The 25,317-nt window shown below is 40.5% G+C and overlaps 1 protein-coding gene across 8 annotated transcripts in view; it reads right to left on the bottom strand.

Annotated features, from left to right (window-relative positions):
- The window catches only part of USP54 (ubiquitin specific peptidase 54), a 101,120-nt gene that overhangs the window by 46,157 nt on the left and 29,646 nt on the right, over positions 1 to 25,317 (bottom strand). For 6 of the 8 annotated variants that reach the window (XR_013953040.1, XM_080598026.1, XM_080598031.1 and 3 more), the window contains 2 exons: positions 4,964 to 5,820; positions 2,289 to 2,381 (listed from right to left, as the gene is read on the bottom strand). Coding sequence is in view for 7 of the 8 variants with exons in the window: in XM_080598026.1 (XP_080454152.1) it covers positions 2,289 to 2,381; positions 4,964 to 5,110 (240 nt within the window). In the remaining variant the exon portion in view is untranslated. Of the gene's footprint in view, positions 1 to 2,288; positions 2,382 to 4,963; positions 5,821 to 22,000; positions 24,500 to 25,317 lie in introns of those variants that run through there. The other 2 variants (XM_080598030.1, XM_080598029.1) reach the window with 2 other exon arrangements.

A 25,317-nucleotide genomic window follows, 5' to 3' on the forward strand; every position in this document is an offset into this window, starting at 1 on the left:
TACTGCCCACATTCAGAAGTACTTGTCCAGATGATTGTTGATGCATTTCTTCAAAATTTTTCATTGTACACTGAGTTTTGTGAGCTATTATAATTCCACACGCAGCCAGATTTAAGTTGTCTAAAATGTGCAAAACACCTTCAGGATTTAGCACAATGCAAGGGCTTTGCTGAAAACGGCGTTGTAACACCTTGTGGCTGAAGATGGCATTGGTAGGAACTTCAGAGAGGAAACAAACCAAAGTCCTCAAAGATGCTTGTGAGCAAGAAGAGAGCAACATTTTTTTCAAAGGCTGCATAATTTAAAAGTAGGCATATGGCTGCTGGCATGCGATTTGTGAATTCTATCACTCTACCTGTCACTTAGAAGTTTATAATGACATACTTTTGCTGTCTTGCTGAAGTGTGCAGTAAGAATTTTATCAACAAAACTAAACACACTCTGACCCAATGCATGCTTTTAATACATATTCCAGAGATTCTGCCACCTTCCAGTCTTATAGAAGCGCTTTGCCCTTTTGTACTGGTACTGCTAATCCAGAAGCATCTTGTTTCACAGTTCACCTTTCTGTACCAGCTAGATAAATAAATGTTCATTCTCTCCTCTTTCACATGGCTTTTTTTCCCCTCCTTTTTCAGTGCTCTCATGTCAATTAAGACTTCAGCTACTATCTCTATTAGCCCAAGCAACTCCAGCTCAGAGTTCACTTGACTTTCAGTCAAATGGCAGAACCTGTCGGACTTTTGGTATCTCCTTGCCATATCCTGCTGTTAGGTTACACACCAGAATAGCAAAAACTTACATAGATGATCATTTCCCAAATCCTCTTCTTTCTGCCCTCAGCTACCAAAGAATGCCAGCAATCACCTGGCAATACTTGAAGAAATGATCCAAAAATGAGCTTCAAATCATTTATCCCACTGCACTTCATGAACTCAAACCAGATCATGTCTGTCTTGGCCATTTCACTACAAGGAAGAGGATATACTCAATATCTATCTTTTGTCTGCGTAGCTGTATTTCTCACTTTGGATGTTCTATCCTGCTCCTTACTTACCATAACATCCTCTTCTGAAGATACCACTGTAAATATCACCCTGTCTCTTCATTTCAACAGATGCGTTGATATAGATTCCCCTCCAAAAGGAAATTACTTTTTCATGCCTTAAGAGTCTCCTCTTTGCTATTCTTTTGCAATGGAAAATCCCTTCAAAACAATCAAAAACCTTCCTGGCTAACTCATTTCAAGTCTGTCTCTCACCTTCACAGTCACTTATAAGGAACAAGACAGCTGTTATAGTACATCACCTGTGAACTTCAAATGATCTTAATTTAAACCTTGCACTCTCTATTTTGACATATGGTAAGACATGCTGTCTCTCTTTTTCATTTCTGCACACAGAATTCATGGCACAATAAATTCTCCCACAATGAATTTAAATATTTACTTAAATTTTACCATCCGTTTGTGATCAAAGAAAATGTCTCAGTACCAGTTTCAGAGAGAGAAATCACTGCTCAGGAACATCAAAGGTAGTTTTTCCCATCCTGTTTTGATTATGTCTGTTTCTCTCACCAGGTAAGAGGCAGCACTGGGTTTACAGAATTTAAGAAAGAGAACACAAACCAAAACAAAACAACAGAAGCACTAAAAATTAATGGGTAGAAACAAAGGGAGATGTAGGAAGTACACAACAGTACTTTGAATCAGAACTAGTATCTATATTTGACTGTCCAGGCAGCATCTGTGACAGTTACTGTATCAGCATCTAAAACCAGAATTGATGTTTTCTAAAAAAGAGACCACAAAGAGTTGCACCTTTTGATGCAGACATCAATATTTACAGTAGAAAATACCTTTTAGTCTTACTTAACCAGAGCTTTGAACAGAAAGGCCTTCCACGCTGACATTTAAAGCAGGTCTAAAGGAAAGGTAAATTCTGAAGAGCATGTTAACCATACACAATAAAATATATATAAACCAAATGACAAATTAGAAAAAAGCACAGAGAAAATAGACGTTTTACTGCCTGAAGTGATAATTTCAAACAGAGGCTCATGATGATCCACACTTCACTGATGAGAGCCCTTTTTATCTGTAACTTCACCTACAGTATTTTCACAATGTAGTGGAACATATTTTAAAAACAGTACTATGAGTATCAGCACCCAGCCACTAATCAGATTTACCTTCGCTCTCACCGATTTCCAGATGCATGTTAATTAAATATTGGTGATATGTTACACTTTTTTTTTTTTAATAAATGAAATTTATTTCCAACCTTTACCTTGAGAGCACAGAAGATGCAAGAATCACCCATACACTTGTGCGTCGTGATTTGTCGGAAACTGCGGCGAAAAATGTCCAGGTGCCAGAGAACCTGAAACACAAAGAGGAACACAAATAATTTTATGAATATGCTGCATAAAGCTTTAACTAAAAATGCACGTTAAATAATTCTGAAGCACATTAGTGTTAATGAATGTCACTTTTAACACAGTGTGCCTCTTAACTATCTGCAAGCTGGTATTTTCACCTTTCTTTCTCAAGAACTGTAGCACTCGGGAATTAATTTAGAGCAGGACATACTTCTCAATTTCTTTTCACATGCTTTTAGACTAAAGACACGCTGCTTTGCCTGTGTGGCATTGCCAGCTCCAACTGCAGGTGCCCTGACTGCTCCCTGGTGCTTGGGCCACACTGAGCAGTTGCATGACCACACTGCGAACCTCAGCAGAGGTGTCAGAAGCCCCAGCAGCCATGCAGGTAAGCTCCTTGCACTTCACTCCTCCTCCCCATCAGCCTCAATGTTCTGAGCAGAAAGGCCACGTGTCAGAAGGAGCACACCAGCAGTGCATATCTGCACAAGATCTTGAAAGTCAAAACAATAAATTACTAAAATCCTCTGTGCCCACTATTATTGTTACTAAGTGCATTTACATCCTGTGATGACTGGTGGATTTCTAACCCTAAGTAGTGTGGGTAGTTACTGTGGTAATGATCACAGCACATAAAAACAAGCAGGCTTCGTACACCCTTCTAGCACCAGCGCAAGGCAAAGTTTGCTGTGATAGCACCAAGCTTTATCGCTGTTTTACCGCCAAACCTGTGCAACCATCTAAATTTCCACATGTACAGCAGCGACATTACTGATCTGAGGTGCTTCATAGTCAGCTCTTCGTGACTGCTGCTAGCTCTTTCAACTTCAGCTAACAGCAACTGGGCTCTCCTGCAAGCCCTGCCCTCAGTACCACCAGCCTGGCAGGGACAGAGGCTTGTGTTGAAAGAAGCCCTGACCATCTGTGCCAGGCTCCAGACGGAATGGGAAGGTTGAGGCTGGCATGTGACTGACTAAACACTTCGTTAGCATGAGCAGAGGGATCATACAGCTAATTCTGATTAATTGGTCCAGTACAATGCACTAAAAAAAATGTACTGTGCTAAAAAAAATTGTACTGCTTTCGAGAAGTGTTGCTAGCTTTAACAATTTCTTAACTAAACCGTAGCACCCAAATGTTACCTTCAACTGTATTATGAAATCAATCCATTTAGTGAATATTTAATCTGTCAACTCTCCCAAACCTTCTGAGTTGTGAGGGGTATGTTTGTACTCAAACTCTCCCAATACTTAAGGGCCTGGGAGGCAATGTAAACCTTTGAAGCATCTGATCACATACAACATTCCTGAAGAGCTACTACAGACTCCACAAAAAAAAGAAATAATACATTTAGGAACAAGCCCAATTTTTCAATGTAATTGCCTCTGGAGTTTATCTTGAATGTTCATAGAAATACTTAATAGTAAGGAGCAACAACATTCAAGAGTCTCTCAGACTCGCACAGCATTAAAAAAATAAGATGAAGAATAGAAGTAAATATTACTACAAAATGATAATCATCTTGTTTTCTGTTTTATTTGTATTCAGCTTTAACTATAAATATTTCTGGTGTACTATCTCTCTTGAGCTTCAGAAGGAAACGGCTTCTGCAGCACACTGCAGGCCAGGTCACACACTTCGCTATTTTATGTATGCTGTGTGGCTGTCATTAGGCTCCACTTAGTTCTGACATAGGCTTAATAACTCAATGTTAGGAGGCAGCCAGTGATTACACCTTACAGCTTCACAGAACAATACAGCACATCACTGGAAACTCCACTTGTGAGCACTTTCCTTTGTACCCAGTCCTGTATTTCCTGGCACGTTAAGCTGTTTGAGGGTCACGAGAGTTTTCATTTGTATTATTTGTATCACCAGGGTATCTTGAAGCCTGAAGCTAGCTAAGAAGCTAATTTTTCCCATGGAAAAAGACAGTGACACAGTCTGTACTACACAAACAAGTCATAGGAAGGGAAGGAGCCTGAAGTGGAGAAAGGGTTTGAAACCCTTCAACTAGAAGGGCCGAAACTCAAACATTCCAAATATGCAAACAGTAACAATGCAAGCAGAGCAGCCACTCCACCACATTTTGACAAAGGAAAATTATTTTTTTCTAAATCAAAAGTACTCAAACATCTAAACTAAACTACAAATTAGCAATTAAAAAGAAAACTGGACTGCGTAAAAGTATCCTGTACAGATACCATCAACCCTTGAACTTGTTTGGATCATCAAAAATTACTTTAAGGAGTAGACATACTGAAACCTATGCAATATTCTCCTATTTTAAAATAAATTTTCTATGCATTCTCACCTTTGGTTGAAAAGTTTGTTACAAGTTTGCACAGAAATGACTCGGTGTACTAAGTGATTGTGCAAACGCTGTTAATTTCACCAAGAAAAACTGAAAATTAACAGAGCTGTTCTGTAACACAACTAATCTGCATTTCCCAAGTTAGCTTTCTTCTACCTAGACTCACAAACAATTACGTAGTCAAGCCTGGCTGTACACATTGCACAGCACAGAAAATATTGCAATAGACAGAAAGAGATGACAAAACCAGTTTGCATTCTGTGATCTTACCTGTAGCGCGCTATTCAGGAAGCAACTGTTCTGTCCCGGTTCATTGCTCAGACCTTTACTGGGTGCTATTGAGGTTGTATTTCGTGGAGTGAACATCCCCTGGACATTCCCCTGACCCACAGAAAAGTAACTTCTTTTCCAAGACATCTTCCAGTTTTAGCTGTAGAACATGTAGGTTTTGGCTGGTACAGTGTTTTACTAGATAAGATCTTCCCTTTCATTCACCAAAATTCAGAACTGGAACAACATCCAATATTCTGTAATTTATGGTTTAAATGGAATTTATCTTTTCTTCAGGACAGAAGCAGTTTGTTTCTTTTAAATCCAGCCCAGGATGCTATTCTTCATTTGATGCTTATGTATACAAAACCCTCTTTTACAAGAAGCCATGTACAAAGTTTGCAGAGGGAAGGATTCCATCGTCATTCAAGTTCATCTGTTATGCTGTTTCTCTCTTTTCCAAGTGGGTAGTGACTTCAGGGAACAAATGGCAGATTAAGGAGGTCCCTGAATCAAGAGGAGAAAAACAACAGCTACCTCCCACCCCCCTCCACCCTCCCCCCAAAAAGCACTTTTTCTAATTCTTTTATAATCCTCCCACAGAAGATAGGAAAAATCCAATTAGTAAGAGAGCACTGAAACCAAAACTATAACAAAGTCTTTGCAGCTCCCTTTCAGTTATTTCTGTCTTGGGTGATGAAAGAGACATTATCCTCACAGCAACTCCAGAACTTGAGAGCGACGAGCTTTAGAGTAGCAAGGAGCCTGATACAGTTCTCTAATTCTGAGTGCGATCTTCAGAAGTTCCTCCTCCTGATCCTCCTTTTGCAATCGGAATGCCCAGCCGTGCCAGAAAGCTTGAGAGAGAAAAATAATCGAAGGCTTGCGTCATTTAATTACTCTCTTGGTTTTGTGGTGTTCTGCCAAGACCAGTGTTGCCTCACCTCCCACAACACACTGAATCTTCTGAGACAAAGCAAAAAATACAAGCCTTCCTCCACCCAAAAAAATAAAATAACAAGGAAAAGAACGCAGAATTATGAGAAAAGTATGTTAGAGCAAGAGGGCTGACTATGTCAGTAGAGTTAAGAAGGAAGTTAGATTTAAGAAGAGAAAAAACATTCACACAAACATCATGCTAGTGTTCATACATATCCTTTGCAATCCTTAAATATTACATATCTTTAAGATCTTAGTATTTCAAATAGTAGTGGGAGTATTTTGTGAATAGATGTTAATATACTGTCCGTGCTAGAATTGGGATTTTCCACCAATATTAGAACACTGAGATGAAGACAAGTCTCCGCACTGACTCAGAAGACCAGAGCTGTGTTCAGAACAAAATACTCTCCATGATTTATTAACCATAGACAGTGATTTCATATATATATATATATATATATATATGCACACACACACATAGATATAAGTTGCTTAACCGAGGTACACTGAATACACAATGTCTTCCAAGAGACACTGATGCTTATGAAGAAATAAGCATCGTTCAATAAAAATTGTTCTTCCTACCCTAAGCTCACTTTTGCCCTTGTCTTGCAGGGAATATAAAAAAAAAGAATTTGTTCTAAAAAAATCCTATAAACGAACTGCAAGAATTTATGGTCATTTTAAAAAAAAAACTTCCTGCAAGAGTATCCCACCTCTTTCCCACCTCTAGTTACTTTACAGCCAATAGTGTAGCATTTTTGTGGGACACTGCCAATGAGGTTTAGGATTACCCCATTATTGATAACAGAACAACAACTGAATATACCTAGCATGAACAAGACAGCTCTATTCCACATGTTCTGAAGTAATCGCACCACAAAATAAGTACATGCAAAATTTGTGCATCCGCAAAAATTAACTAAGAGTGTAACTCCTTACAGAGATATCCTGGGTATCTGTGAAGGCACATTTTTCACCTTCAACACAATAATAAGTCATCCACCTTCTGTCAAAACACAGAATTTCCTTAACATCCACGGATGTCTTACAGTAGCCTAACCCACTCCCTTCTAGTAATATTTTGTTTGTACTTCTATTAAGCAAATTCTACAAATATTAATGAAGTCCCAGTGTTGCTGTAAGGCAGGCAAACATCTACATACAGATGAATATTCTTCCTGGTTGCCAATATGCCATGCAAAATTTTCAGATGTGCTTGCAAGCCTGCAGACATAGTCCATTATCATGCCAGTCGTGCAACATTCCTGAGCACTGAACATATACAGGTTTCATTTCAAAGCAATTTCAGCCTCAACCCCCCTTCTCTTTGCTCAATCCCTTAATGAATCACGAGCCAAACACACTGTGTGAGGTAATTGACTTTCAAGCAACCATTTAAGAACCTCTGTAAACCAATGCTACTTGCAATAGGTGCAGCACTAAGCTTGAGCTGCAAGAGCCAGGAGCAGGATGCCACGGGAATGGGCTGAGGTAGGCAGACTCTGTGCTAACTCACAGAAATTCCCCGAGCCAAGCACTCTTCCATCCCCTTTCCACAACACCTACAGGAAGATGGAAAATACAATCCACAACACGCCCCAGAAGCACAGGAGTGAGCAGCAGTGAGTAAATACTCATGAACTTCAAATCAAGATTCTGCTCTCAAGCTGGGCTATAAATCTTCAAGCCAAAATGTCCCAGCTATTACAAAATGAATATATCTTTCTATTGATTTTTATTGTCTTGGGACCAGAAACAAATTAGAAGCTTTTTATTTTGCCTGTAATCACAAGGGGAATTGCAAGCTGGCAGGACTCTCGTAGTAATCACGCAAGCTTCTTGCATTTGTACAGGCTTAGCAGAACTGACTTCTTAGCCTACATTCTCCATGGTCTTTCATAGGGAGAAGTTCAGTCTGCTCATTTACCTAGATGGCTGTTGCAGAGCTAAGAGAATAAGCAGAAAACATTCAATCCAGTAACCACCCAGTTAGGGCAGAACCACATCTCTGGAGATTAATGGCAGCTTCACACTTGACCAAACACTGTAAACTTACCAATATTATACAAGAGCTACAAAATGGAAGCCTAATTAGTCTGAAATATATGTATGACAATATTCATATGGATTTACAGATCCACTTAGCCTCTGTTCTATCATGGAAATCACAAGAAGGATAACAAAAAAAGCAGGAAAAAAGAACTTAAGGAAAAGAGCAATCATCACTATTAAAATATTCTGCTCTGCTTTCACCAATGACACAGCCACCACCAGAAAAAAAGCTAAGCCTCTTGTATTTTCACCTCACAATAGACAATTCCAAGAAAAAAAGAAAAACAAACCACCAGTGGTTTGTAAGGAAATGGAAGGGCACTGCCACACAAGCTTGTCCGCAGGCGAAGGTGCTCTCTAAACATGGTACTTCTCCCTGATATTGTGTGAACTTGAAAACGATCCCAACCACAAAACTAAAGAAAAACAAATTTACTCTCTGAAATGAGATAACAATAACACGATGATATACATGACATGTTTCAGAGAACTGAATAGTTAAGTGAGTAGAAAATACTTTCACATATTATTTCTGATTAATGAAGTTTTTGAGCAAGACTGTTCTCCTACTAAGGACACAAAAAAAGAAAAGTTTTTTTTTAATAGGACAAGGAAAATCCCTATAATTCAATTGCTAATGAGGTTTCCCAGCTTTCTCTAGCATTTTAACATTAGGGCACAACAAGTGCAGCTCCATATAGCTCTTACATTACAAATGAAAGTTACTCAAAACCTGTAGCTCCTGTACTATAGCTCCATGTGGCATATTGGCATAACCCCAAGCAAGTGAGTTTGAAGTAAAGGAGAACAGCAATATCAGATCTGAGAAAACTGTTCCTATAGAAGACAGATGATTCTCAGAGATGATTCTCATTGCTGGAAATTTTACTAGTACAGAAGTATGACCAAAACAGGAGTGCCAGATGCAAAAACATAAACGATGCTCTTGGTTCATTACTCAAAATGTTATCTTAGAGACACAATGAATGAAGGCAGACAGCCTAAAAAGCTTCTAATGCACTTGAGTTTTGTTTATCATATGAAGAACACTATTCACTGGAATAAAGCACAAAAGTAATCCAGCCAGCATGATTAAGTAAATCTAACTAGATCCCTGAAAAGTTGCACAGACATAATAAAATTGTTATAATAAAGAGTAAATCATTTATAAAGATTATATATCATTTATAAAGATTATATAGATCCCTCGAATCTCTATCTCCCAGACAGCAGCAGGCTCAACAGACAAGAGCAGCGCATGGGAGCAGCACTCGCGTCGCCTCTCCAGCAGTCCATCCCTGGAGCAGTGCTGGCCACAGCTCAGCACATACCCCTGGCCTGAAGAAACCTGACAGTCTGTCCTTGGGACAACAGGGCACAGAGCTCTCACAGATGTGCCAAAGAAGAGTTCAGGTCCCGATTCGTTCTTATATTTATTTGCACATCACACAAATGTAGCATCTCAAGTTGTATCCTTCCTTCTCTGGTGAGGTCCCACTATTCTACTTTGTATTAAGGCAAAAAAATTGCCACGTTCCTCTTATTTCAGCTTCATATCTCTCCATACGTTTTAGGCTACTGCTCGATGAATCATTCCAGGCACAAGGCAGAATTAAAACAGCCAAATTAGGAAAGGAGACGCTTCCATTTAGTTCTAGGTATGGCTGAAGCCACCAATCAAGTATTTATCACACTTAGATAAGATCAGAGGTCCAGAATTTATTTTCAGTGACTTATGTTTCTACATTGGTGTTTTCAGAAAAGAACGTGCTCCTACCAACTTTTCAGGCAGTAGAGACCGGATTACTGGTGTTGAGAGTAAATTGTCCTTCCACACACTAAAAACAACAATGAAAGCATAAACAGATGAGAAATGGCACGGAAATCCCCTATTTTAATAGTTTTCGTAACAAAAAAGAGAATTGTCCAAGATAATGCATTTTGGTGGAAGCTCTCACCCAGCTGGCTCCCAGCAGGGTCCCCTTTCAGCATGGATGCAGGGGAACAGCCTCCTGTCCCCAGCCCCATCCCAAGGCATGAGGAAGAGCGCTCTCACAACCAGAGGCTTGGCAACTTTATGTTTAACTGAAATGATGAAAGCATTTGCTAATTTCTGCATGAATTAAATTATATTTAATCGCTCATCAACGTTAAGACCTTCATTTACAGTTCAGACCTCCCAAAATATCCAGCTAGGTATCTCAGTATGTGCTCAGTCTTGAAGGTGATGAGATAAAAGAGGGATAGAATAAGTACTCATTAGCTAATAGCCATAAGGCTGGATGAAGTAAAGAGTGAGCAGTGCAGAGATCTTATAGTAAATATCCTTGACAGAAGCCAGCTGCCTCAGTACCAAGAGGAGATCACGTCCTCTGGAGAACCTCTTGTCTTTTTGAGTTCTGCAGCTAGTTGGAAATACTGGGCAGATCTCTCTGTGCACCTAGAAGACATACTGTAACTACTGAGAAGTGCAATCATTTCCATTCATCTCCATCCCCAAGAACTTTCTGATAGCACAAATGGGACAGAGAAAAACCTTTCTGCTTTATGTATGCTTTTCCTCAGTCTTGATTGCTGTGCCAGGAGAAAGAGGAAAAAAGCCTGCAAATTCCTTCTATCTTAAACGGATAACTTAATTACAAGGCTTTACCTTTACTTCTGCCTACAGGGTTGAACTGGGAACTGACAGCACAGCTGATGCCCAGGACATAATCATACTGCTCTTTATTATCCTTCATTCTGCTGTTGCACAATTCCTTATCTGCAAAGCGTTGTCATACCTTTACAAAGCTCTGAGTATCAGCTGGCTCCCAGGAATGACATGAGAAAACACATTGGGAGTTTCTGTGAAGTTCAGATGAATGCTCTTCCAGACACCAGGGAAGCGGTTCACTTACCAGATACACGGCAATTATCCAAATGCTAGGCTACAATTTGCTAGTAAATGGTATCAAAATGATCTCCAAGTAAAGATTAAAACAAAAAAACAAAACTACCCCAGATCCAAAGCTGGATCCGTTACAGCATGAGGGCATGACGAGCCATGACAAACACTGCAGACACAGCGAAAGACATTTCTCTGAGAGCCTGTCTCAAGATAATGGAAGCCAATTGGGAAGGGTCTCAACAGAACAGCGAGCAAACCAGGCTGGCACGTGTCCTTGATGAAAACTGCAGTAATTTCAAGCACTACCACTTGTATTTGTACAGCCTACGAACCGCTAGAAGAAACTGTAGGCAGGACACTGAAAGGGCCCAAGCTTCTTGGGATTACCACTCCCTGAAGCAGAACCGTTGGCATTTCTGCACTGCAATACAGCTTAATATTTCTACAGAGAGAGAAAACTGAGCGCTCTTTTTAAATGAAGAATATTCTTGTACTGACTTTCCAAACCAGCAAATAACAGGAAAAAACAAACCCACTCCATGTTCCTGTTAACAGCTGACACCAACAAGGGGTGTGGAGAGACCATGTGCTGCAGAAACACCCAAAAGTGAGACTCTGCAAGCCGCTGAGGTCAAGCACAGCTTTACACTGCATGAAGGTGGTTTATTCTTTGCAGCAAGCAGCGCTGCTTGCCTGCATTTTAGAAAATTATAGTGAACTGTGTCTTAATACAGTCTAACGAAATACTGTGAACACTCATCTAATCCGAACCATTTGATTTAATCCCAATAGTCAGCCAAATCTTTTTAAGAGCATCTCTCTCTCCGTTTAAAAAAAAAAAAAAGTGGCAGAATGCCATGGGCTTTGAACTGCAGATGGCTCAGTGACGGTGGATGACTAGAAACCTCCCCCTGCTGTAGCTCAACAGGAGCCATCCTCTGCTTGTCCCCAGCTGTCTGGGGATGCTTCTGCGGGGTTATAGAGGCTCGGTGGTCATTTCTGCAGTCCTTCCTGGAAGCAGTACATCAGCTGAGAAACACCTGTCTTCTGTTCCAACCTGGGAACATGCAGACTTCTGTTCAAAATAGAGAAAAAGTATGTATCTATCCCATATAGCTACAGAGAGAGAAAAATAGGGTAGCCAGGTCCAGACTTTCATAAAGCAGTTAACTGGACCCAAAGTATCAGTGGCTCTCAAACAACTGGACAAGCTATTAAAAACCTTCCAGCAAAGACAATGACAACCATTAAAAGGCATATTGTAATAGAAAAGGTATTCAGAGCTGTGTTTATTTATAAAGATAAGCATTACAGCCTTTTCTGATCAAATATAACTTCACCTGCAAGATGATCTAGAAGTTTCAGGACTACCTCACATTAGAGACTGCAGTTTTTAAAAACACAGTGTGGGATAACTGAACAATAAAGGGCTTCTGCTGGAAGACAAACAACAAGAGATGAGAGGTCATAACCAGAGACGCAAAGGCCATGTTATTTACTTTGTGTGGGCTTATTGCCAAAACACACTTCGCTCCCTAGATAAAACCTTTACTCATATCAAAAACACTATATTAATAACCAGTGATCTCATGCATCACAGGACTTCCAGCACATGCGTTTGCTGCAGAGTCAATGAGAATGGAGGCAGGCGGATCCCAGCTTGGTATCCTCCTCCCCAGCCCCTTTGGAAGCATCTTGCCCCCCCTTTCTCTTATGCAACCCAAAGGAGCTGTTATCTCAACAGCTTTTCTCTGACACTTGAAGTGGGAAGGAACAGACATAGGTAAGAAAGTCATCTAGCCAGAAGTAAACCCAAACAATTTCAAAATAGGACTCCAGAATAATTTGCATTCCCTTCAGATCCTCACTCCGCAGTTGCCCAGCTCTTTAAGACTGCTGCACATGGTAATAAAAGCAGGCATCTGAATACAACTGCATGGAGGAGGATTTCTTGAAGTACTTACCCTAAGTTTCAAATCACCTTCTACATGAAATGGAAGTTTACTCTCCAAAGATTGAATTTAAAAAAAAAAAGCCCTGTATTATCCATGTTCGACTTGGTGCTGGACGTTTCATAACAGGAAGGGGAGAGTGAAACCAGCTTCTCATCCCACTCCATATGGAATCTGTGGAGTTAAGATAAGCAGGGAAAATACAGCAGCTTCAAATGTTATGCAAGTGCTCAAAATCAGTAAAACATCACCATTCAATCCTGTCTAACATAGAAAATGATGACAAATAGGAACAGGACAGCTGTCAACTATACGGTGAAATGGAAAGTTCTGGTTTTATTCTAGCGGATGCCCAGACAGCCTCCTTCTGCCCATTATTTCCCTCCTAAAACTTCACCTAGGCTTTCCAAGGGGGAGCTTCAAGACTAATTCAGTATTTAATTCAAACTCCAGGTACAATCATTTTCTTCGCAAAATTCTGCGTTTTACAGCCATATGCCCGAGCAGCAAGATTTCAAGGCTTTTTCTTGTGGCACCTTTATTCACAAGCAAATAATCTCGTCCTTCCAATAATATTACTGACCCAGGAAAAACAATTATTTTCTGCTTTGACTTGCAAAGTCTAGCTCGAGAATGACTAAAGAGTGCCTACAATAACATTCAGTAACACAAGGTTTCATGACTGAGAACTTCAAATCTTAAAGTCCTGCTGCCACTCTTTTCCTGACCTTGCAGACTTTTCCTGTTAGGCAGCACCACAAAAATTTGCAGGAAAAAAAAATAAAATAAAATCAGCCTCTTCTAGAACAGCTACCATGCTATAACTAAGAATTCTCCTGTCTATCTTCATATCCCTTTCCTTCCTTAAAGGAAAAGTCATTAGCTATCAATCCCAAACCACCTTCTGTTCACATTACAGCACCACGAATCCCTCTACTTCACTAACCTGTTTCATTATACTTCTATTCCAGTAATGTTTGAAACAGCTGAATGCCTTAATACATACACATCCACACAGAATAACCAACACAGGTAAGCAAGGTACGTATTTCCCAGGGAAACAGGCAAACAGAAGAACTCCAGCACCACCAGTAGCTGAATTTCAAAGGAAAGAGAAAATGTAATAAACAAAGGCACAAACATGCAGACAGCAGCAACAGACTTTGACCAGACAGATGGACAGCCTTTAGGTGGAAATTAGTCTTTGCAGTGATGTATTAAGAACCTGAAAGTTAAACACTGCAAGGCACTGTCTTCCCCAGGTAGCATTCAAGGGCAAAAAGACACCCAGGGAAGAAAAGAGCCTCCTCTGTACAGAGGCACAATGGACTTTCTGACACCACTGCCTACAGAAGACATCTCCAGAGGGTGGGCAGACACGATGCCCACCTCTGTCATGATCAACAGCTGGGGGCCAGACAGCACACTTTACAGTGAACGCATTTAGGAAATTACTCCCTATTTTTTCTTAAGGTCAGGATAGCTTGGGGTATTAAAGTAATACTTATTCTCAACCTATTAGATGAAACACAAAATGCAGTGAATCATCCCACCATCACCACTTATCACGATGGCTTCTAACACTCACTTTCTTGCCAGACTAGTAACGTACCAAGGTGCCAAACTGAAGCAGTTCAGAGGAACTCATGAAGACAAAGCATAGACAGAGTGAAGAAAAAGAACAGCAGTTTAATACTGGAACAAGCCATAAACACCTTAAACATTTAAATCTTTTTTCCTGCCTTGCTAAAACTGACAAGCAGGAGTGCTCCAGCACTGCAGAGCATTACATGGATTAGTAGTTCCACATAAAGATATAAAACAATGCACCCGGCAGCCACAATATGCTGCTTTTTCCTATTTTTTTAAAGCAGTCATCTGTGCTGTACAACTATAAATAACACTTGAGCAGAATCACGAGTGTGCATGCACATGCATAAGCACTTAATCTTAACTTGGTTTTAAAATCATTATTTGTTAGTTTAGAAAAATAAAGCATAACTAACAAGAATAGAGAAACTCATTTTCGCTTGATTTCGCCTTGTATATGGAAGTGTTTTTCTGCAAAAAACACCGAAACCTTCAGAACCTGGATAGGAACAACACTTGAACGGATCACAAGAAAAAGCTTTTACTGAATCAAAACGTCCTGTCTCCCAACGGTGGCAATTACCATATGGGAAAAGTAAAGCAAAAAAAAGGCTGGGGGAAACATACGACAATGTCCTGTACCTTACCAGCAGTCTGGAACAGGCAAAGAGAGGGAGTAGAAATCAAAGACTGATTCACTGTTTTCTATCAAAGTAGGAGACCTGATTCACTGTTTTCTACAAACTAGCAAAATAACACATCTGATTAGTGGATTTACAGAGGAAAAGACACTTTTTGCAAGCTGGTGACTTCTTCCTTTTGTAAATAGGAAACAAATAGACATAACCAGGCCTCCAAACTTCACATTCAGAACTCGCACATAGGGCTCTGGTCTGCCCCTGGCAGACAGGGCATTTGCAATACGTTGCCACAGCCTCTCTCCAAGGCCTTTGCACCCCAGGATCAGGCCCATCTCACTGCCCCCTGAGCGGACAGTCATGGACATATGGTGCCTCTCTTCAGCTGCAGTCCTGCCCGTTACTGTCTCAAAGCAAGCGCCCATTTTGTACAAATCTGTGTTAGAGGATAAACGACAAATGAATGCACAACAGCCCTGAACTCACAGCTAAGTATTAAATGCAGACAAAGTCACGCAATTATACCCACAAACCCAGAAAAGGAGTTGCTGTATAATACGATGCACAACTATGTCCAATACTGGGAATTTTTCTCTCATTGAGAAGCCCTACAAATAGACAATTTATTTTGCCTAAATTCTGATTTTCTATTAATTTAAATAATAGATTGTTAATAAACAGGTCAATAAAAACAGACCTAAGCATTCTTAGTATAAATCTTCTAATATATAAACACAATCATAACACATTTAAAACATGACCATTCTGCTAATGAAAGACAATCTGGACCATAATACCTACAGTAGTTTCTTCTTGTAAGCAAACATTTTTATGCTGGTAAAAGACATTGACAGATGTAGTAAAATAAATATTTGGAAGACAAAAAGTCCCAGCATCTATTTCTTAAGCAGTTGTAAAAAAAAAAAAAGGCAAAACAAAACCAAACACACAACTTCAAATCCAGTTTAACCTACTTCATTTTGTGAAATTTGCAGTAGACGGCTAACAAACAGGCAAAATATTTTCTTCAACTTTCATATATAGTATATTAGTCAGAAATACACTTCAGAAACTAAAATATTGCATAATATGAATAGCACACATTGATGGAAGGTTTTATGTGTGAAAAGCAGATTATATCCTATAAACAAGATTTCTGACATACAACTCCTTTATTTTATGTTAGAACTGGAAGCAAGTAAAAGCTGTAAGATTTCAAAACAAACTTGTACAAAACTCCGACCTCCTTCAATGCAAAATCTGAATTCAAGATTCTAATACAATTTTAAGATCATCTGTATTATCCTTACCAGATGCTACTATTTATGCAACTACTTCCATGCTGATTTTAAAAACTTATACAACTCTTTCCTTGTAGATTTTAACATCTTAAAATCTTGGGATCTGCTGGGGGGGGGGGTGGATAAAAGCAGCTGTTCATTCTCTAAAACACAAAAACCGTGAGAGAATTACCTTGCATCAAATACAGACTCATGAAGATGTTGTTATTGTTTTCATTTGGAAAGATTATTTCATCTTTACCAGAGAAATACTGTGACACTACCAAATGCAAAAGGGATTATTCTGTGTCCTGGAGAGATCCACAAAGTATGAAAGACACTCTTGTAAAATACAAGCAGGCTCTGTCCTAATGGATCACAGAAGCAGAAGCTGTGCAAATGCACTATAACACAAGCTGAACAGACTAGCTGGGTGTTGGGGTAAGAAAAAGAAGAATGATGTCAACAGCTTTGATTTATTTTTGCTCTGCCTGGCAACGAAATGACACTGCTGAGAGGCACCAGAAGCTCTCTACAGAAAAACAGAAAGGGCTCAAGAGGAGGTAGATACCACAAAAGGAATCTCTGCACATTATTTGTGGATTGCTCACTGGTAGAAGGAAGTGAAGAGACAGTTTAAAAAGTCCTGCATTTGCAATTAAAAGACAACTGTTAAATATGAAATTTAAACAGAATTCTGTGGGTACCCTGAGAAGTTATACTTTTAACCAACCAACAGGTGTGGAAAGACACCCTTAAATAACTTTGTCATTGTTATTTTAAAACAGAATGAGAAAGAACAAGCTTGAGGATACATTATGTGCCCCCATACAAAGAAGGGAGGCCTGGCCCAACAGGCCTGCAAAGTACCTAGGCAACAAGTTTTTAAGCCTCTGAATTCAACACTGAAAGAGTAGCTAGAGAGAACTGCAGCCTTGCTGAACTTCAGGCAAGATTGCAGCCTGGACTATAAACAAAAGGATGCTGACCTTAAGAGTTATAGTGTAACTTCTTTCAGCAGAGGTTAGAGCATTTCAATGCTGCTGCAGGTTTTTTTCGTGAAAAGCAAACAGTTACTTCTGTTATATCCTCACACTGATCCCACACCAACTGATGAAATCACTTTCAAACCGAAAACAAAACACCCCTGGCTGAAACCACCTAACTTTCCAGTGACCACTATCCTTGCTGTAAAGTTAAGCACAGAGGATTGCAGTTTCTAACTTAGTGCACCCCAGAATGGGTGAAATATAGGAAGGCACAGAGCTTTAAACTCTATGTCATTCTGTGTGCTGGGTTCATCTTTTTTCTCCCCTGTAGAGTGAAGTACCCAGCCTAAACCGGCGTCTCATTGCTTCAGAGTACCCCAGGGAATGAGACACTTTGGGGAAAGGGCTCAGGCAAGACATGACAGCAGCTCTAAGGGCTCTTCTGCTCCACCACACACAGCAAGGGACAGCGATGTGGCTGGTCTCAGGATGACACCGTTTATGTAAGTGTTCACTTTTTTGCTTCTAACTGTGCCTGTGATCCTTGAAGAGTATGGCTGTGCCATGCAGCACCCTTTGGGGCAGGGACAGAGCCCCGTCCTGCCCTGTCCCCCTGAGAGAGGTACCAAGGATGCTCAGAGGAGAGGGGGTTCCAGGGGCTGCAGGTACCACAGGGCACAGAGATGCCTGAGCTGGCCTCAGACATAGCACAGCATTTCTTACAGACATATGGGGCTACTCGGTGACTGACAGACTGGGAAACAGAGCCAGTGGGCAACAAGAAAGTTGTATACAACAAGCACAGCTCTGCTTTACGCCCCGTAGTTCCCCAGAATTTTCTCTTTTAAAAAAGCTAAATTTCTAGTTCTTATTTAAATAAAATTTGGCCTTGTCAATCTTAAAATCCTTTTGGGGGCTCTTCACAAAAGGCTTAGGCCCCTCAAACCTGTGGAGGACTCCACGTGCTGCTACAGCTACCCATGGCGGTCTCTGGGGCTCGCTGCAGCCCACAGCGGCCCCGCTGCGGCCCACAGCGGCCCCGCAGCCTGCATGGGGCGCAGCTTTCTCCTTCCAGTCACAACTGCACAAACAGCTAAGCCTCACGTTGCCCACACCTACTCTTGCCAAATCCTTTTAAGACAGGACCCCTCAATATGCTCCAGGCCCAGGTCTCCAAGCATTGTAACCCGCACAATGCAACTTTGTTTCCCCATGATTCCCCAGACAATACGCTGGCAACAGGAAAAGCTGCTGAGGAGACAAAGCTCCCCCACTTGCCAGAACAGGGTGTGAGGAAGATTAGCAACTTGATACAGCAACAAATGCAGATCCAGAACACCAGCGAGACAGCGAAAAGGCAAAAACAAATACTGTTCTGTTACAAGTCCTCTCCCTCAGAATAACCAGTCTTCACAGAACAATCACCTGACATCTGGAAAAGCAACATCACTAAAAGCTATCCTTATCAAAGAGTTAGCACACCATGATGGCATTTTCAGTCACCACATTAAATGCTGTGTTGAGAAATCACAACTACTGAATTCCCCTTCAGTACTAGAAGAAAGCATTCACACGCACTGTTACTTAACATTATTCTTATTATGCATTGCTTAACCAGCACTACAACATATCCTGCTTCCTTATGCACACCTGTAAGGGAGACAGGAAAAAATACAAATATTCTATCCAGCTTAAGAGCTTATGCATCCTTCCTCTGTGATTAATAAATCATACATACATATGCACGCACACACACAACCAAGTGGCTGACCTGGAAAAATCTTACGCTTCTGGCCAATCAGGCCTAAAGTCACTCCATTTGAAGCTAAACTACTCTGAGTTTGATCCAAAACATGCGATGTTGGGTACATTCTGTCTGTTAGCCTAGAAAGAAATCCTTCCGTCTTTTTAGCACTTATTTCTTCAGTCCCCTCAAGTTCCCCAATTCCAATATACTGTGGTGACGCAGGTACTCACTGATTAGGACAGAAATTGAAATATACACCCTCTTATGGAACCAAGTACATTATAAACTTCAAGAAGACTTGTGGAAGTAAACATGTATTAATTAATCAATTAAAAGATCATTATTGTGATTCAAAACATCCAAACCTGAAAAGATGCAACTGGAAAATGGGTGAAACGCCATGGCTGTGACAACATTGTTCCTTGCGAGGAGAAGTAATCTCGTCCCAGAGCTCACATCTGTGACAACTCCCAGGAGTTAACAGCAACTGATTAACATCACTTAGCTCTTGGTGGAGTTGAAAACTGCCATACTGAAAAACTTTCCCATGTATATATTTGTTCCAGCTCTCTTCATTTTGCTTCCCGATTACTAAGAAAACCTACTCTTTTTTCTCACATAAAAGTAGTTTGCTTCTGTTTATATCTATTCAGAAGTGCTGTAAGAGTACAATTTTCTCCATTGCATTGCTCTGACTATATTCCAGTATTTGGTACACCACTCCCTGCATTCACTTCTAAGGGCCTTTGGATCTAGCATAAACTTGACTTCTCAATTTTTAAGTGCATGATTAAATTCTGCCCCCATATTTGATGATGCCAGCCTTCACTAGCCATTTGTTAGACTTTAAAGCAAGTGCTTCTGTTTTCTCTCCCCCGGAGAAGATGGAAACATACCAAAAACATCTACAAAGCTATTCTGTTATCCTCCAAATCATTCCTTTCCTGCAAAGCATAGAAAAGCTCAGCAGTTAGGCAGCAGGTGTGCCAAAGCCATTGTTCATCCTGACAGCCACCACAGTCTGTTTCCTTTACTTCTCTAGCTGTTTATCATGTTTCTCTGGCCTTAGAGTGGGAACTCTCTAAGCTGGAATCAGCCTGTTCTGTTTTGTAAGGCACCTAAATCAGAGACTTGAGCCTGTAGGTGTAACTACATTACAAATGAACACAAAACACATAAAACACTATGTCCAGAATGCTTTTCCATTAAAGCACAAAATTATTGAACTGAATTTTTGGGAAGTTTTGTTGTTTTGTTTTAAGAAAAAAGCATAATTAGTGATGACGACGTTCCTAAGGCTTCTGTAACTCCCATGAAGTACAACATGCTAGGAAGAAAGACCCACTGAACTTTCTAATAATGCAGATGAATGCAAGCAGCTCCCTGATGTGCTTCGGTTTGCAAATCGTCAGATGGGCTGGCCTCTGTCCTTTCAGGCTAATTCCACATTCAGCAGCTCATCACGCAATGGAAATCTGACCTTGTATCAAAGGCAAGTTCATGCTTGTCTTCCTGTACAATTAGCCAGAGGTTGTGATACAGCGTTCTTGCTATCTGTGGGAGGACAGGTGATTTCTGGGGGGTGACATTTTCTATGGACAAATGAACCAGAAATCCCACTGCCACCAAAGTGGGGAGGGCACTTCCCTCTCCACCCCAGTGCTTGTGGGCAGGCAGGCCACATCCCTGCCCTCTGGATCGCAAGAACAAATTCAGCTCAAAGAATTAGCACTTTGAGGAGAACAGGAAAAGAGGAGAAGGACTTGCTTTATTTCCTACGAGTTTCATGAGGTGAATTAACTCGCCAAGAAGCTGGAGCTGGGGACAAGGGAAGAGAGCAGTGTTCAGGAGCGCGGGCTTCCACGCTCGGCTCCGCATCAGCTCAGCCCACCCAACTGAGAGCCACCTCGGCAGCTACAATCTATGTCTAGCAGCCTAAAACACTCAGGGATTATACAAAAGGTATTCCTTCAAAAAAGTCTGGGATGCATTTGAACAAGCAGAATTTTTTTTATTATAAAGAATGATGAGCACTGGAAATGATATATAGCTTTTTTTCCCTGTTCCCCCCACCTCCAGTGACAGATTTTAGAACTGGATTTATCATTTGGTGGAATTAAAGCCTGTTTACTGTCACCAAATTCATGAAAATGGTTTGTGCATTTTCCAAATCTACAGATTTGAACAAAGATGCATCTCATGCTAAAAGCTGCAGCAAGAAGTATGGAAGTCATGGTAGAGTTCCAAAATTCACATAATAATTACTGTTTATTTTGGAAACGAGGCACTTTTATAAAAGGCAGGGAATCAGGAAAGCTGCCAAAGTAAGTCCTTACTTTCACAAATCAACATATTAAAAATAATTTTAAGAGCCCTACCTATGTTTAATACCTCATTTTCTTTCAAACAGAATTCAAGGTAACAAGTAGTGGGAACCAAAACTGCATCCATATTATGAAAAAAGCAGTCTTAAGAGCTTCTGACTAGGTATAGCTATACTATAAAATAACTATGGGAAACAAATTGCCAATTGTCACTCCCTTCCAGTTGTCACAAACATTGAGGTGCAAAGAGATTTTGACTGGCTTCATCTTCGCATTTATTATGGATAGTACTAGTCATCAGAAGCTCTGGTACGATGGACCCAAGGCAGCTTATGGCTTAGAAAGTGCATTTCAGACACGCACACATAAGAACATATATAAAATTTACACATACGAAACAGCATTAGGAAGTAGGGCCTGAACATTCAAATGCAAATTAATGACAAACTGAAGTAACACTGCTTCTTTGCATCTCAAAATAAGACAATCCACACTGAAAAGCAGCATTTTCTACTTTTCAGTACCATATATAGATGAGCATTCCTGTGACAACTTAGATTTAATCAGAAAAAGTAGTCACAACAGTGGCGACACTGAATTTAAACAACAGATTTCAAAATTAGTAAGACCTACCTTTAGAAGCCAGTTTCTATTGTGTAAACTCCACATTGGTATTGCAACAAAAGCTGGAGATCAGAGCAGGCTGAAAAAATTCTCAGAGGACATTCTGTTAGAGTAACTGCTCTGAGTAATACTTACAAGGAAAAATTATTTAAGGGAGGAGGAAAGAGCTAGAAGAGCGTGGGAGGGGACAACCTGCAGATTCAAACAATAGGAAGCTGTTAAAACAAAACATAAAAACCCAAGGGCCTCTGTCAACACAGGAAAGTTCCATTTGAAAAGCATTGCCCCCCGCTGCCACCTACCAGGCAGGCAGCTCTGCCAACAGAGATAAGACCAGAGCCTGCTTACTAACAATTCATTTTGGAAACAGGGCCATGAAAGAGGGAGGAAAGTTTTACAACCTCCTTCATAAAAGAGATGTGGCTGGGAGGAGGCAGAGGAGACTGGGCTGTAATGGATTACTTCTATTTACAGCACCCCCTGCAAAGCAGGGCTCACCTCAACCAAGTGTGACAAATGAACTGGCAAAGTTCCTGCAAATTGTTTAGTTAAACACGAAGGATGATTTCTCATAGGAGGGGTTGATAACCAGGAGTGACATGAAACCACTGAACAGAACAAATGAGAGGACTCAAAGATTGCATCAGTTTTGTTCCCTCGGTTTAGAGCACCGTGATTCCAATGCAAACGTAAAATCAGTCTTTTAAAGAACAATTATTGCAGGACAATTCCTGGAACCATCTCGTATGTTTCAAAACTAGATATTAATCAAGAAAAAAAAAAAGGAAGCTTGTTCAGAAAAACAGCTTTCTATCCCAGAAACCTACCACAGACTCAGTTATTTAAGCTCTGAATCAGCATTACTACATGATTATTCTCAAACTCTTACAGTGCAGCTCCTGGGACACTGATGCCATCCACATTCAGCATCCATTTCTTCTTCTAACACGGTCACATTCACAGCACAGATAAGAGGAGTTACAGTGCATATCCAAGACCAAAATAACTTAAAAGAAAACTTTGGTTGTGTTACAAAAAAACAATGCACCCCATTGTCTTTCTGTCCTAGCACAATATAATGCTAACAAACAGAATCAGATTGAAATATAATAACGCCTTGGACCATACAAGGTATTGAAGATACTATCCCCACCGGGACCATTTACCTAACAAAAACAAAAAATGTAAAAAGGAAGCAGTTGGAATACAATTCAGTCATTTCACCTTAAAAACAATCCAGTCTTGCAGGATAGAAGAGGCTCAGCCAAGTTTTAACCATGTCTTTCCATAACGATGCAGTTTTGGTCAGACAAAAACAGGATTAAGAGCAAGAAAGGAAAAATATGTAGCAAAGCACAATACTCTAAGCAGTGTTTTACCTTGTGATACTTCTGTATACTCCCCTTAACCCCAGATTTTAGATTTGCCCACACAATTCTCAAATCATTTTTGAAGTGTCCTAATAGTGGCACAACTGTGAACAAAACCTAGTACAATATTTTGAGCCCAGCATGATTATTGAATATGTTCTACAGTTGCATACGTCATGTTAACTCAATAGCACTTGTTCCTCAAACAGCTTGTTTGAAAGAAGCCAAACCACTTAAAAGTACAGTTTATAATATCAACACAGACCTTTTCCAGCCAGAAATCCTCATTTTTATCATGCAAGAAGAACAACTGAGCCTCCCTGGTGTCTTGCACCATTACTTGGATCTGCAGGTTTCCTTACTAAGAGTTAGCAAGTCCATCCGTTTAAGCAGCATTATGTTGAGGGCTCAATGACCTTAAGTTGGCAAGCACCCTTGCAGAGAAAACACTGGTCTCCATGTTCCCTTCCTCCTCCTTATCCCACAGAAGGAAGCATTTGCCTATTCCTCCTCAGACACGCAGGGACCACAGAGAGCCTCACGTGACTCCACTCATTTCCTCGCTGAGGTGGTGTGGGCAAAAAAGCACGGCAGGAGCACCTAAATCTGTAATACCAAAGGATTTGCAGTACCAATCTTTACAAGTTTGTTTCAGCCTCAGTTTCCATCATTTCAAAACTCCCTTCTCAGCTCCTCCTAAAATGCTTCAGGCAACCAGACATACTTGAGTAACAACTATAAGTATGGATCAAACTGAGGACCTTTTCAAACACCCACTTTTATGCCATTTTATGCAGAAACTTGCAGTTACCGTCTAAACAATTCCGGTTCTTCAATATTTCAGTGACTAAAGAAAGCACGAGAAGTATTTCTAGAACTGGTCCTGCTTTCTGCTTCCGTCACACCTAAAACTCAAACTTGAAAAATCACAGCGGCAAGGAACAGATAAGGCTTTTCCTGCTAAAACAAATCCCTCTGCATCATGCAGAAACCAGGACTTCACTCCCTACCGCCAAAGGCCAAACAGTTGAGGCAGCAAGCAGGGTTCCACGCCCCACCAGAAGCCAAGGGACACTTCCCTCGCTGGAGTGCAAGAGCTCTCTGAGCTTACAAAAGAGCTCTTCCAAACACACTATCTAAGCATCTGACTCACTGCCACCAAACGAAGAAAGAATTCATAGCAATTACCATATTTCTGCACAGAACGGGGGGGGGGTGGGAAGTGTTCCCACTCTTCCAATGTCATTTCACCTAAATTAGGACAGTACAGCAACCCTCAAACAGCTCTAGTCAAGTACAGCAGGCCCTAGGGCTATTAAGACCTGATAGCAATGCTAGCAATTATGTAATCAACCACATAGTTGCCTCAGACTGAAATAAGGCAGGAAAACGAGTGAAGATAAAGCAACAGAAACAAACATGGAATCTCTCTCCCCATTCCTTGCTTTTCTGTTTGTTTTAAAGATCAATAAACTGAGAAGCAAACATATTTGCAGACAATCTCATCTATTAAATGTGTGTGTGCCTACAGCATCCATTCACAGTTGGCAAGATAAACAGATATTGTCTAAGAAAATGACAAAAGCATATGTTAAAAAAGGTCTTTAGAAATGAGGTATAGACAACAGAGCTGCATGTGCTTTCATTTTGAATACTGACAACAGTCCTCTTCCCAATGTCTGCAAACTCTCTGGATTTCAACTCCCTTCTGCCATTGCAGATCACAGAGCTTCCTACCAAGCAAAGACTACGGTAGCCATTCCCTTCACCCCTGAAAAATTTTCCAGCATAGCACTCCCACTTGTAGAGCTATAAATGTCAGCACATTTAGTATAGTTTAAGTAACGTAACTTTGTCTACATGGAGACATTTGTCAGGAACGAATGATAAGGGGGGAACTCTACACCACCATGCAGATGTAGTTTCTGACTGGTTTCAACGAGCTGGTTCCAGAAG

Source organism: Anser brachyrhynchus, assembly GCF_964034855.1.
Source record: "Anser brachyrhynchus genome assembly, chromosome: 6".
Taxonomy (NCBI): domain Eukaryota; kingdom Metazoa; phylum Chordata; class Aves; order Anseriformes; family Anatidae; genus Anser; species Anser brachyrhynchus.